This window comes from Pygoscelis adeliae, unplaced genomic scaffold, assembly GCF_000699105.1.
Source record: "Pygoscelis adeliae isolate BGI_AS28 unplaced genomic scaffold, ASM69910v1 Scaffold49, whole genome shotgun sequence".
NCBI classification, from domain to species: domain Eukaryota; kingdom Metazoa; phylum Chordata; class Aves; order Sphenisciformes; family Spheniscidae; genus Pygoscelis; species Pygoscelis adeliae.
This window is the reverse complement of record NW_008825545.1, coordinates 433944-446578: the sequence shown is the minus strand read 5'-3', so window position 1 is coordinate 446578 and position 12635 is coordinate 433944. Positions and strand designations below refer to the sequence as shown.

The following is a 12635-nucleotide window of genomic DNA, read 5'->3' as shown; positions in this document are numbered from 1 at the left end:
CATTGATTGGAGTGGCAAGAGGAAAGAGCGGTCCTGCAGCTCTCTTTTTGACTACTAAGTTAATTAACCCCTTGGCATGAGCAGTTGGGAATTCATGATTCTAAATACTTGCTGTTGGAACAAAGGGGCTATTTAATTATAGTATGCAGATGAATTCCAGGGTTCTAGCTTCCTGTCTGAAAATGTGAACTATCACATTAAGTTACCTGCCAGCCTGATGTGTAGCATAATATGGACCACCGCAGAGAAACTTATGTAGTGTGTGCAGGTTTATGTAATATACTGTAACTTTTCCAGCCCGGGTTTCAGTTGCTGTGGATGAAACCTAGGGATTTGGAATATACACCTCGAACTCCTCCTGGGCTGCTGGGAGTTGAAGGCCATGTTATATACCATATGAAAGGCAATTTTCCCTAGATTTCCCTTCAGGTTTCTGATATGACCACTGACCTCAATATCTCAAAGTATTAATGGTCTCTGAGAACAGGCAAACATGACTTTTTGCATTTGCTAGTATTTATTTCCAATGAGGAAAAAAAAGTTTAATTTCTAATGTTTTTCTCATCTGCAGCAAGTTCTGTCTCATGATCACACACAGCACTTAATAGTGTGTTTAGGGATATGTTATATGGATGTAGACTCTGTATGTAAACGATATCTTTAAGGGTAGAGTTGACAGAACTGTGCAGCAACTGCACTGTGTTAAAGCCCCTGAGGAGTTAATAGTCTTGTGCTACAGCAGCCAGAGATCCTACAGCGTTTTCTCCTAAACTTTGCACAGAATGGAAAGAATATGCATGAGACTGACCACACACACACACTTCAACAAGCTTTTGTAGCTGCATATGCAGCTTCTGCACCACAGCATCTCTTCTTTCTGTCCTTCTTGTATGTGAGCTGGGAAAATCTCCCAATATTTTTGGTGAGGCTGCACAACTGCTGTCGTCTTCCTGTAATGGTAACGGTGCCCTGGCAGAAAGAGGTCTTAAATAGTGGCAGGAGTTAATGAAAACATTCACTACAAAAGTAACATTTCTAGTGCTATGGTTTCACAGGAGCTCTCCACAAACCTGTGTGCCCCCAGCAATACTCTTCTATTGCATTTGTACTCTCGTGCATCGGGTGTCTTTTTACTGACAACACATAGCTGTCTGCCACTTGACCTGCAGAAAAAACTAGCCTGTGCCCACTCATTCAGGAGTTTATTATATATTACAATGAAGATTGATCAGCCTGGTTTCAGATGATAAGGCAATGGCTCCATTGCCTGATGGCTCCTGTGCAAAATATTACTGCCTCTGTATGTTTGGGTTGTCTAATCCAAGGTGGGGTCCAAAATATTATATGTTTCCCCACTTGCTTTTGACATCTCAAGCCATCAATACTTATTCCTCCACTTATTCTATTAAAAGTTCTCTATTAGCAACCTGAATAGTCAATATTAAAGCAAATTCCCAGTCATCTTGTGTTGTAATTTCAGTCTCTAACCCTGAAATTGTTGCGTAGTTCAGAGAAAGCAGATTCCAGCTATAATATTGCTTTGCTTTGGTTTTTGTTCCTGTTTTGTCAGGTGCACAAAGAAGGCAGACTGTGGAACAGCTGATGAGGAGAACCACTGGCTGTGGAGTCCAAGTGGCACGTGCATGACTATCATTAGTGCAGACCCTCTAAATATGAGTCGCAGAGCCCCTACAAAGGTATGACAAGAAAGTGCTTTCCCTATGTTCTTAAAGCACTACCAAGAAGATGAATATCCACATTTCTTTTTGCATAGTGCTGACTAGGAATAGGATAGAGTTTTGGGTATCTCAGTCTCTGGCGTTTCTCACAGTGGTCTTTCTTGCCTGCTGTTTTTGCAGGTTGCAGTTCATGTTTTCTTCTAAGAAATGCTCTTTTTGACCTTCTCTGTAAACCAAAATGATGCACTAGTATGGATGATAAAGCACTTATATTTATCTGAATATTATGAAAGTGTTGCACAATGTTGTATAACCCATAAAAAGTAATTGATAGCGGAGGTTTCATGCTGCCCTTTCAGCTTACTTGAGCATAAACTTAAGTAAGCAGCGAAGCCATAAGCTGTTGCTTTAAAATCAGCAATGGATTTGCCTACACAGCGAAGTCTGGGTATATGAAGAAGGTAAATTCAGCGTGCAAAATGACTCCTTGGCAATAAAACTGAGTGTTCAGAGTGTGACCAGGGTGTCATAGTTTGCTCTAGCTCCAAATGGAGCATGCCAGTGCAGACTGAGGGCTTCCTGGGGGTGATCAGCAAGTAAAATCAGTAAAATGGCTTTTAATCCCTCTTAATCAGAAAGAAAGAGACTTTAATTCAAGTCAGTTTAATTCTATTCCTAAATGATGTAAACAGCATTGTGTTAAGGCCATTTCTATGTTGAATAAAAATGTTAGGAGAGTGCAACTAGTCCGCTTAAAATCCACACCTTCTCTTAGTTCAGATCTTGTCGACTTGTGTTGACAAGCCTCTGGTGTCTCACATCAGCATCTGAGGCCAAAATACCTAAAAACCAAAACTAAGCCCAACTTCAAATGAGGTTTACGTGCTGCCTGTACCATCGCTAATGCCTCTGTCTCCTCATGATTCCTTTACTCACCAAAAAACATTGCAGCTCATAACATAGTGGAACAGTTTCAGTGTGAAAGGGATGATTGTCATTTCTACTGGCAATACAAAATGGAAAAAGTTAAACTGTATAATTAACACACCTGAAGCATTAAATCAAGGACAGCATCTAAAATTAATTTCATTTTTTTCCTCTTTCCTTGCTAAGTTTTCCAATTTTATTTTGCTTTTAGTTTCTCACATGCACTCTGTATTGATAGTTTCCTTGAGGAGGTTAATTTCTCACCATCATTCTTTCAGAAATCCTTTTTCAGCAGTAATGATAGATCGCAGTGGGTTTCTTGCATGCACATTGAGTCTTGAGGAAGCCACTGTTATATGCAGCGCTTTCAAACTCCAGCTTTTCCAGCCCATCCAGCCTTGGTTTCATTATTCACTAGTAACACCTAAGGTTAATGTAATTTTAATTAAGTTTGTCAGGATTTAAGTGTTAACCACTCTGTTTACTGTTGCTAAACTGGATGCTGAGGACAAGAATAAAAGTCTTTGAGTGTATTTGTACAGACATTTTTGTTCTGATCTAATGCATTGACAGGACAAGAGGTTTTTGTACCAGTCTAATTCAACATAGACCCAGCCTGGAAAAATTGGTAGAGGTATAAGAAGAAAAGATTAGCGGATGGGAAGAAATAAAAATTGAAAAAGAGAAACATCTTCTGTGATACTAGCCAAAATATCACCGCTTGCCAAAAAAAGCAGTTGAAATTCTCTGGCCATAAATCTTACTGGGTCTTGGTTCGCTTCTTTCAAATGTTTTACCCTTTTTAAATTTTGTTTCCAGGTGGAACTGACTGTAAGCCCATTGCCAGCTTTGACTGAGAGTGACGAGGTTTGGTGTACATTTGGTGAAACAACCCACTACGCTCAATTAAAAAAAGGGGTTATTATCTGTGATCCACCTGATATAATTCCTCCAACACCAAAAGGTCAAGGTAAAGAAATATTGCTACCCTCCATGTATAATAAGAGGAAAGAACATAGCCTGCTGCTTCTAATGTGATGCTCTTATATGAGCTGCATACAAGATTTTTTTCCTCTTCCAGTCCCTTTCCCTGTTGCTGAACTTTGTCCGTTCAAACATTAAAAAAAAAAAAAAAGGTTTGCTTAAACTTTTTCCATTGCTGTATTTACAAGCTGTAGCATTCCGAGTGTTTCTACCAGGAACCTGAAACAGGAGCTTGGCAGAGGCATAGACACGGAGCCAGAGAGGTGCTGTTCTGTGTCCCAAACAAACAAAACCCAGCTTCTCTAATCTTACCCTAATCACTCCGAGTTGTGGGGCCAGAAGAGCCGCATATGTGCTTCAGATGTGAAGTTTTTCATCTCTGATGTCTTAGTTTTGCTCTAGTCAGCTGTAGGTCAGCGGCTTGTTTTCTGGTCCATGTCACAAGGTTGTCCTTTCTCTCATAAAGCCTTCTGCCTCTTCTACTATGTGCCCTCCAGCTTCTGCAATAGTAAGTCCAGTGGAAAAATATGTGATCGTATAATTAAAGGCTGTATCATTGTTCTGAACCACTGATTATACGCTTAAGGTCTGTTGCCAACCATAATTCTTGCGCTATTTCCTAGATAGTGTTTTATTCATGCTTTAAGTTCATACATCTTGATGCATAAACACATGGAATAAAACTAGTTATACAGCACTGTTTATTATGTATCGAGTTTAAAAAACAAAAAGAAGAAAAACCCCCCAAAATGGGTGCTCTTGCAGCTTGCAGAGGTGCCCCTGAGGATAACCCTTTTGTATGTATCACAGCAGCTGTGAACTGTCAGATCAGTACTTGGAAGCACTTTTTAAGATAAGTTTCAATTCTCTTAAGACTGAAACAGGTCAAAATCCAGTTTTAGTTGCAGGAAGAGTAATGATGTTAAAATCTCACTCAAGTTTTAAACTAGCTGGAGTGTGTCACGGTATCAGATTATGCTAAGTGTTAAAGCAGCACTCTGTTATGTAGGGCCAATTCACATTCCCTAAATATTTTGTAAAGCAGGACATAAAGCGACCGGGTTGATAAACATGACATCTTGATGTCTTCCAGCATAAAATGTGAGACCAGAAGCCTGTCAGGGCTGGCATTAGAGTAACCAAGTCACTTAGAAATAATACGCCTCTCTGAGTTGGTTGGACAGGGATCCATCCGAAAGGATGTTCAAAAGCAATATAAAGATGCTCAGAAGCTTGACAGACACTTCAGCAGAAGGCAGACAGTTATGAACACAGGCAGTGGTTCCTGGCAGCATGTGACAAAAAGTCCTGAGCCATCTACTTACTGTTAAGAAACCCTATTGAGTTTGGAAAAGTCTGGGTTACTTTAGTTGTGGTTGGCTCCAAAGGGAATAGGACATTTCTAGAGAGGAAGGATGCTTTTTTGCAGTCCTGTTGTTAGGAAATCCCCTGGCATTCCTACCAGTCTGAAATATTCAAGGGGACCCAGTGCAGGCAAAGGTGACTTCCAGCCAAGCAGCTTCTTTGAAGAACCTGTTCAAGGAAAGCAGAGTTTGAAATTGCCCAATAGCTTGTGAAATAGCTTGTCGTAAGGGCTTAATGATTTCTGCAAAAGGTATTTCAAACAGCTTCGCTGAGGAAAGCACCCGTTTCTGAAGATAAATTTTCCACTCTTAGTTCAGTAATGATCCAGACAAAAAGTACATTTGTGGAGAAATCATGTACGGCAAACTGAAGATCACAAGTGCCTGTGGTAACTTAGTGTTGCAGGCACTGTTGGGCATTAACCACAAAGATCACTTGCTTTAATTCACATGACGATGACAGTTTTAATCCACAAATGAAACAAGTAATTTTACATGCAGACATATTCATATTTAAGAAAATGTTTTATTTAAAATGACTGTTCTCGTGCCAGTTTTCATCTGTGTTCAATTATCTCCTTATTCCATTTTCCTTATTCTTCTACTCTTTAGAATTCTAGCATGATGATAGCACCGCTGAGAAACACTTCTGTAAAACAAAGCTATTCTATAATTTCACTTCTTCCCTTTATCCCATCTCTGCTTTTCTTCCGACAACCAGGTGCTGAAAAATTTGCAAAGCTTAAAAAGACAAAACAGAGCTTACAGATCTGAAGTATAACAGGTCACGAGCTCCAGAATGTCAACAGTATATTTAAATATTTGCTTATGTCCTGTAAAATAATAAAAGTGTTATCATTCTATCATTCAGCTCAAGGGCTAAAGAATTCAACAGCCACTTAGATAATTTTTTTTTCTTTTGTGATAGATCATGTTTCAGTTCCACTTCAGTTAACCTTTGGAAAGAACAAGATATTTTTTGCATCACATACTTACCCTTTTTATGACTGTGAAGAAACAATGAATCTTTTTGAAAATCAGCCGTAAGTATTTCAGCTTCTTAACTTAGGCATTTAGATCCTGTAGCGTGGTGTTTCAGGTAACTGGCAGCTGAGTTACTCAATCATTTCATAATTAAGCCTTTGGCACTCTCTAAATTTGCCAGTGTCGAAATCCTTTTTCTTACATTTTAATGGAGTTGGAAAATGGTTGAAGGGCACCAGGTAAGCCGGGAACATAAACCACATGGAATGGGAATATTCATGGCACGTATAATTGAAGGCCAGTTCATTGGATTGCCATTGCAGGTGAGCTCCATGGACATCTGCTTACGTACTTGTTCCCTCAAACATTAGATTGGGTTGCAGTGCGTTCAAACAGGATAATCAAAGCTGACCCTGCCCCCATCACCTGCCCTGCTCGAGATGTTGCTGCCCCAGGGCAGGCATAGCCAAGCCAAGCCCCACTTTGTTCCATCTTATGTATGAAGGTTGATCAAGACCATTTCCAGTTCTCTCAAACTTGATCTCAAAGTTTGTGCGAGATGCTGTGGATTTCGGATCCTTGTTGAAATATTTAAGGGAGAAAATAGCTTTTTGGGGTTCTTGAACTGTTCTTACTATGAAGTTTTCAGCTTAATATAGTAAGGACACTGTAACAGATTGATCTACCCTCCATGAATAAAGATGGAATTTCATTTACTTTTTTTGTCAATGGGGGAGAAAGCCTGACAGTTTGTCATGACTATCATATTATATTTGTAGATGCTATTCCTGTGCAAGCAATAGATGGAATTGCCAGTGGGACTGGAAGAGACATATCTGCGAAGAGTCCTCTTCAATACAGGATGTCATTAAACAAAATATGGTAATGTTTAAAAATAAGATTATTAGGTTTTTATTGGAACACTTCAATGTTTTCTTTGCCTTTTCTCTCATATCAGTTCATTGAATTAGGGATTTAAAAATTATTCTAAAGTTAACTCCAGAAGTGTAAGGTTTTTTTTTTTAATGACAGTGCGGGGGTGGGAATTTAAGGGTGTGATTGAGGAGGGGCAGTGAGACTGAATAACTCCTGAAAGGATATTTTTGTTCCTTTTACTATTTTGCTTCAATAGGAGGAACAAGATTTCAAGACTGAGAAAGATAATCGCCCACAGCTTTGACATATGCTGCAGTCATTTTTAGCATGTCTAATTTGAAAGGGTGTAATCAAATCTGTCACTGTATTTTAAGCATGAAGTTCTTCAGAACAATCATTCCATTGTCCGAAGGCCATCGGAGCTTGTTGTGATAAGACTTTTTATTTCAAATAACGTGTAAAATGTTTCTTTACCCAGGAAGAAGAATGCCCGCAGTTTCTAAACCCTAACCCTCCTATAATACCTATGGAGTACCGAACAACGGTGTATTTTGAGGGAAGACATCTAGCTTATTATCGGGTAAGCAGATTAATTCAAAGCTAGATGTCATTTGAATTCCACTTAAACTGCAGCCACGCCCCTAAACTAAAGCATTAGTTTGTGTTTCTTGGAGATCCTGCTCATAATTGTTTTTAAAGAAGGAAAAGATTTACACATTCGAGTTTGATATAATACTGGTTACTGTGGTAGAATCATCACCAAGACAGAATCAGAGCTGGACAAAATAGTTTAACTACTAGATGGGGGGCGCGGTTTAAAGAATGTAAGTTGGACCTACTGAAATACTTGACAATTATTTTTCATTTAATGAAATGAGAGGAGATTTAGGAATCGTGAATGTTTCATATCTTTTTTCTAATTAAATAGTCGTGCTTTTTTTTGTTCTAGAATGACATCACTCAGTATGCTTAATTCAGTTTTCACTTTTCAAACAAAAAAATGCACTCAGAAATTAAATGTTTCTTAGTTTGGGTAAAACAATCTTTTGCTGGTTTTGTGCGTGTGTGTGTGTGACCATCAAACCAGAAGATCGGGTATTTTCTCAGCTGTAGCAAAGGCTTCTCTTTCTCAGTGCTTGCTTCCAGAAAGTAAATTACAAAGCTTCTAAGAAGCCAGTTTGACTACAAGCTTTTAATTGTTTTATAACCTAGACAATGCATAAAATGTTATAGTTAGTTTGATAAAAACAAAGCTTAAAAAACACTTCTTAGTTCTTAGTTTTGTTCTTAGTTTCCATTGTTTGTTTCTGTGTTGTCTTTGTGTAAGTGTGAATTGATGATAGATATGCTGGAGATTGCATCGATTGCTTTAACTACCAGCCATCTATCAAGGGAAACAAGGCTCTTGTTTTCTGAGGTTTCTTTTTTTCCTTTGCCAAATTGAAGTACTGTATAGCTTACAAAGTCCTTCTATCACCTCTGCTATGCCTGCCAGGGGATGGAAAAGGGTAAACAGGTCTGGAGAGTAACAATGTAAGAAGGGTATTCAAAGAAGGGTCAAAAGCAACCCGTAAGCGCTACAGTCATATGAAGACCATGCTGTGTATCACTACACTATATGTATATTGAGACCAAGCTATACAAACATATGTTCAAAAATAAATATTTTTGCTTGAAGACCTTAAAATATATGTAAACAAAGAAAAGCAATTTGGTGAATTTGATCTGTTCTCCAAGATGCCAGGACTGGTCCCTGGTAGGATGTCTGGCTGCATGCAAGATGTGGGACACAACACTTGACCTAAAGGCCACAGCTCTCTCTCTTTGCTAAAAATGGAAAAGTATTCCAGAGAATTTACTCACATTTCTTTTGTTTAACATTGTAAAGAGCTGTTTTTCTGCATAAGAGGAAAATCTTTCCCTGCTCCCTTGATATAAGTGGAAGAGCCCATTCTCTCTCGAGAACAAATTCAGGGCAGATGCATCATCTAGGTGTGCTGAATTTGACTTCTAGAGGACCCTTTTCCTCCAAGGAGGAGAAACAGCAGCAGGAACCCAAAAACTCCTGCATCTAGTTTATCATTCTGTGAATAAGCACTTCAGTCTTTCTGAACTACTAGTAGAGAAAAGGGAACGAAAATGTTTCTGCCCTTTTTTTTTTCTGTGAGGTATCAGTTACATTTAACAAAGGCAGACACATCCTGTGGATTGAATGCTTTGTCATGGGTAGCAGTGTTTAACAGTTTGCCTACAGACCAGACCTAGTATGCATTTATTTAACTTGGAATTGGGAAGGCTTACATGGAATTCAAGTCTCTCTAAGAAGTAAGATGAATGCATAGGCCCTAGGCTGGAAAGATGCTGGAGAGCAATGAGTGTCAAATGATGTCAGAATAATTTTTCTTAGGTGAGAGCCATGTGGGAACGTCATCTCTGTCAAGGGAGCAGCCCTATATATCTTGGTACAGAGGTGCATTTTTAAGCCAAAATAATAATGCCTGCAGTGCCAGGACTTGAATAGGCACACACAGTGACTACAGCTGTATACACAGGCCTCTAAGTATATATGAAAACAGACAAATAAGGCATGAAATAGTTGTAATCATACAGGCACTCATGCCTGTGGGGTCATGCTATCTGAGGCAATAAGTTGGTTACTGAAAGTTCATTTGAGTAAGGGCATAACTTACACTCAGCCTTTGGTAAACATCTCATGGAGGGCAGGGTGGCTCAGGAGAAGCCATGGATGGATATTTTGTAGGGGTTGGCCCGCAGCCCAAAGGCAAAACAGCATGTGGCTTCTCATGTGGAACTGTTTTGCCACAGGATATGCTGGGCATTACAGTATGTTTGGAGGTAGCAGTCATGCAGCTATGAGTACATTTAAGGTCTTTATTGATTAGAACATTGGTATATATCCATTTTCCTCCTACTTTCCTTGCCTAAATTCTTGCTTAGAAAAAGTTGATCAGGAAGAATGAATGTTCTGTCGTCACTTTGAACTACTAGCTCTATTATCTTGGTTTAATCTGTGTTTTGCTTTAAAGGGTGATGCACAACCTACCTAATCATGGGTGACTAAGTGCACTAGCCGATATCATGCATGTAAGCATCTCTGTTTCTAGGTGAAGGTTTGGGCTTACCCAATGAGTAGGAGATGTGGACGGCTTCTAAAACTGCTATTGCAGAACTGAGGGCCGAAGAATAAGCTCACGCTTTTTGTATGTGCCTCTTAACTTGTGAACACTTACAGTACAATGAATAAATCTCCTTGTGAGGGCTTCTGCTGGAGTGAAATAGACTAAAAGAGGAGAGGCTGTTGGCTGTTTTTCTGCCCCTCCTTCCACTGAAAGAATTTCAGTAGAAAGGAGAAGTAAATCCAAGCTGTCGTCGTTCTCTTGGGAAAAGCCTCATCCAGGACAAGCGGGTGAGAGGAAAGTTTAATACTGATCAGTCATATTGCATGCAACTTCTGAGAGGCATTCTCCAGCTGTCCTTGAAAGATTGGCACAGTAGAAGAGGCAGATGTACCAGCATCAAGATAAGCTTATTAGCCCTCCAAAGATTTTCGTTAAAAGTAATTTCCCATTTGGATTTGTCTTTGTCATGTGTGCCTGATGTGTAACCCACTTCCCAGTGTTTGCTACATGTCTCTTCTTGCACCCAGACTGCTGAATGTGAGCTCTGTGGCCTTCTGCTCAAAGGCCTGGTGTAGCAACTCCTGATTTCAGTTCGCTCCAGGTGGCAGCTGTCATGCACACCGAAGCTCCCCTCTTCTCCCAGTGCCTTCTGTTAAGCATGTGGGAAAGCCTTACACAGCTGAAAAATACATGATATATTGAAATGTAGAGTAGGGAAGGCAAGGCAGCGTTCCTCAAAAAAGAGATTTGTAAGGTGCTTTAAAACTTGGAGTATGTAGACGTTTTCTGTAAAGCAGAATGGGCTGTAAGGCTTTCAGAAAAGGCTTTTCAGAGCTCAGTCAGTAGCTTTTTTTCTATATGCAGCTTCTGAGAAGGAAGAAGTAAAACGTCTGTTCTCCTCTATAACATAAATCTCCCAGAGACGGGAGTCAGGCCCTTTACCTGGTTAAACTGCATGCTCCTCCTCAGCTCCAAACCTTGGTGGGCTCTTGTGCTTGATATCCAACCTGTCACAGTGAAGGTGCAATAGGAAAGGTTTCCACTGCACTAATTAGATAAACCTAGTGGCCCATGAGTTACCAGTGAGTCCAGCATTGAAGAAGTAGCTACAAATAAATAGGATAAGATCCTCATACACGAGGCTTAGATGACAGCAGGAGACAACTTACTAACCCTTGGAGCAGGAAAGAGGAATCAAGTAACCATTGTTTTTTTGCCATGTACTCCAAGACTCAAGTGGTTCTGGACAAAAGCAGGGACAAGATCTTTACATCCACAGAAGGCATCAAAGTGAAGCTCTCATAAAGTTCAACAAGGCCACGTTCAGGGTCCTGCACCTAGGTTGGGGCAATCCCCAATATCAATACAGGTTGGGGGATGAATGGATTGAGTAGCCCTACCGAGAAGGACTTGGGGGTACTGGTGGATGAAAAATTAAATATGAGCTGACAGTGTGCACTTGCAGCCCAGAAAGCCAACCGTATCCTGGGCTGCATCACAAGAAGCGTGGCCAGCAGGTCGAGGGAGGTGATTCTGCCCATCTACTCCGCTCTGGTGAGACCCCACCTAGAGTACTGCATCCAGCTCTGGAGCCCTCAGCACAAGAAGGACATGGACCTGTTGGAGCGGGTCCAGAGGACGGCCACAAAAATGATCGTGGGGGATGGAACACCTCTCCTGTGAAGAAAGGCTGAGAGAGTTGGGGCTATTCAGCCTGGAGAGGAGAAGGCTTTGGGGAGACCTTATTGCAGCCTGTCAGTACTTAAAGGGGGCTTATAAGAAAGATGGGGACAAACTTTTTAGCAGGGCCTGTTGGGACAGGACAAGGGGCAACGGTTTTATGAAAGAGGATATGTTTAGATTGGATATCAGGAAGAAATTTTTATGCTGAGGGTGGTGAAGCGCTGGCACAGGTTGCCCAGGGAAGTTGTGGCTGCCCCACCATTGGAAGTGTTCAAGGTCAGGTTGGACAGGGCTTTGAGCAACCTGATCTAATTGAAGATGTCCCTGCCCACGTCAGGGGGTTTGAAGGTCCCTTCCAACCCAAGGTATTCTGTGATTCTAAAAAGGTGAAGGTGGTCTTGTCCCCTAGTGGGCTCTGATTTCGTAAGTCTTTACCAACAATACTGCCTGAAAATATCCTTGCTACTTATTTCTTTCTCTGGTTTTTCTGGCAAAGCTGTTTGCACAGCTGTGCTGTGGGACAGAGCAGGAGAAGGACCCAGCACAGAAACAGTGTCGTGGTGTGATGTGTTTGGTTTTTAGCCACCTCAGTTCCTCGACTGAATCACAGAACAACTGAGCTGAGAGTTTTGCCAGTGCAGTGCAGATTGGTATTTGCAGAGAGGAAATGAGAAAGGCAAAAGCCCAGCTAGAACGCAACCTGGCCGCTGTCATTAAAGACAACAAAAAAAGTTTTTACAAATACATTAATGACAAGAAGAGAGCCAGGGAGAATCTCCATCCTTTATTGGATGCGGGGGGGAACATTGTCACTGAGGATGAGGAAAAGGCTGAGGTACTTAATGCCTTCTTTGCCTCAGTCTTTAGCAGTCAGACTAGTTATCCTCAGGGTACTCGGCGCCCTGAGCTGGAAAACAGGGACGGCGAGCAGGATGAACCCCCCATAATCCAAGAGGAAGCGGTCAACGACCTGCTACGTCATCTGGATGCTCACAAGT

The 12635-nt window shown here is 40.8% G+C and overlaps 1 protein-coding gene across 1 annotated transcript in view; it reads left to right on the top strand.

Moving 5' to 3' along the window:
- PLXNB2 (plexin B2) overlaps positions 1-12635 on the top strand; it is a 129070-nt gene that overhangs the window by 50944 nt on the left and 65491 nt on the right. The window contains exons 6-10 of the mRNA XM_009332019.1: positions 1571-1697; positions 3426-3576; positions 5883-5997; positions 6718-6820; positions 7293-7394. Of these exons, the coding sequence (XP_009330294.1) occupies positions 1571-1697; positions 3426-3576; positions 5883-5997; positions 6718-6820; positions 7293-7394 (598 nt within the window). The remainder of the gene's footprint in view (positions 1-1570; positions 1698-3425; positions 3577-5882; positions 5998-6717; positions 6821-7292; positions 7395-12635) is intronic.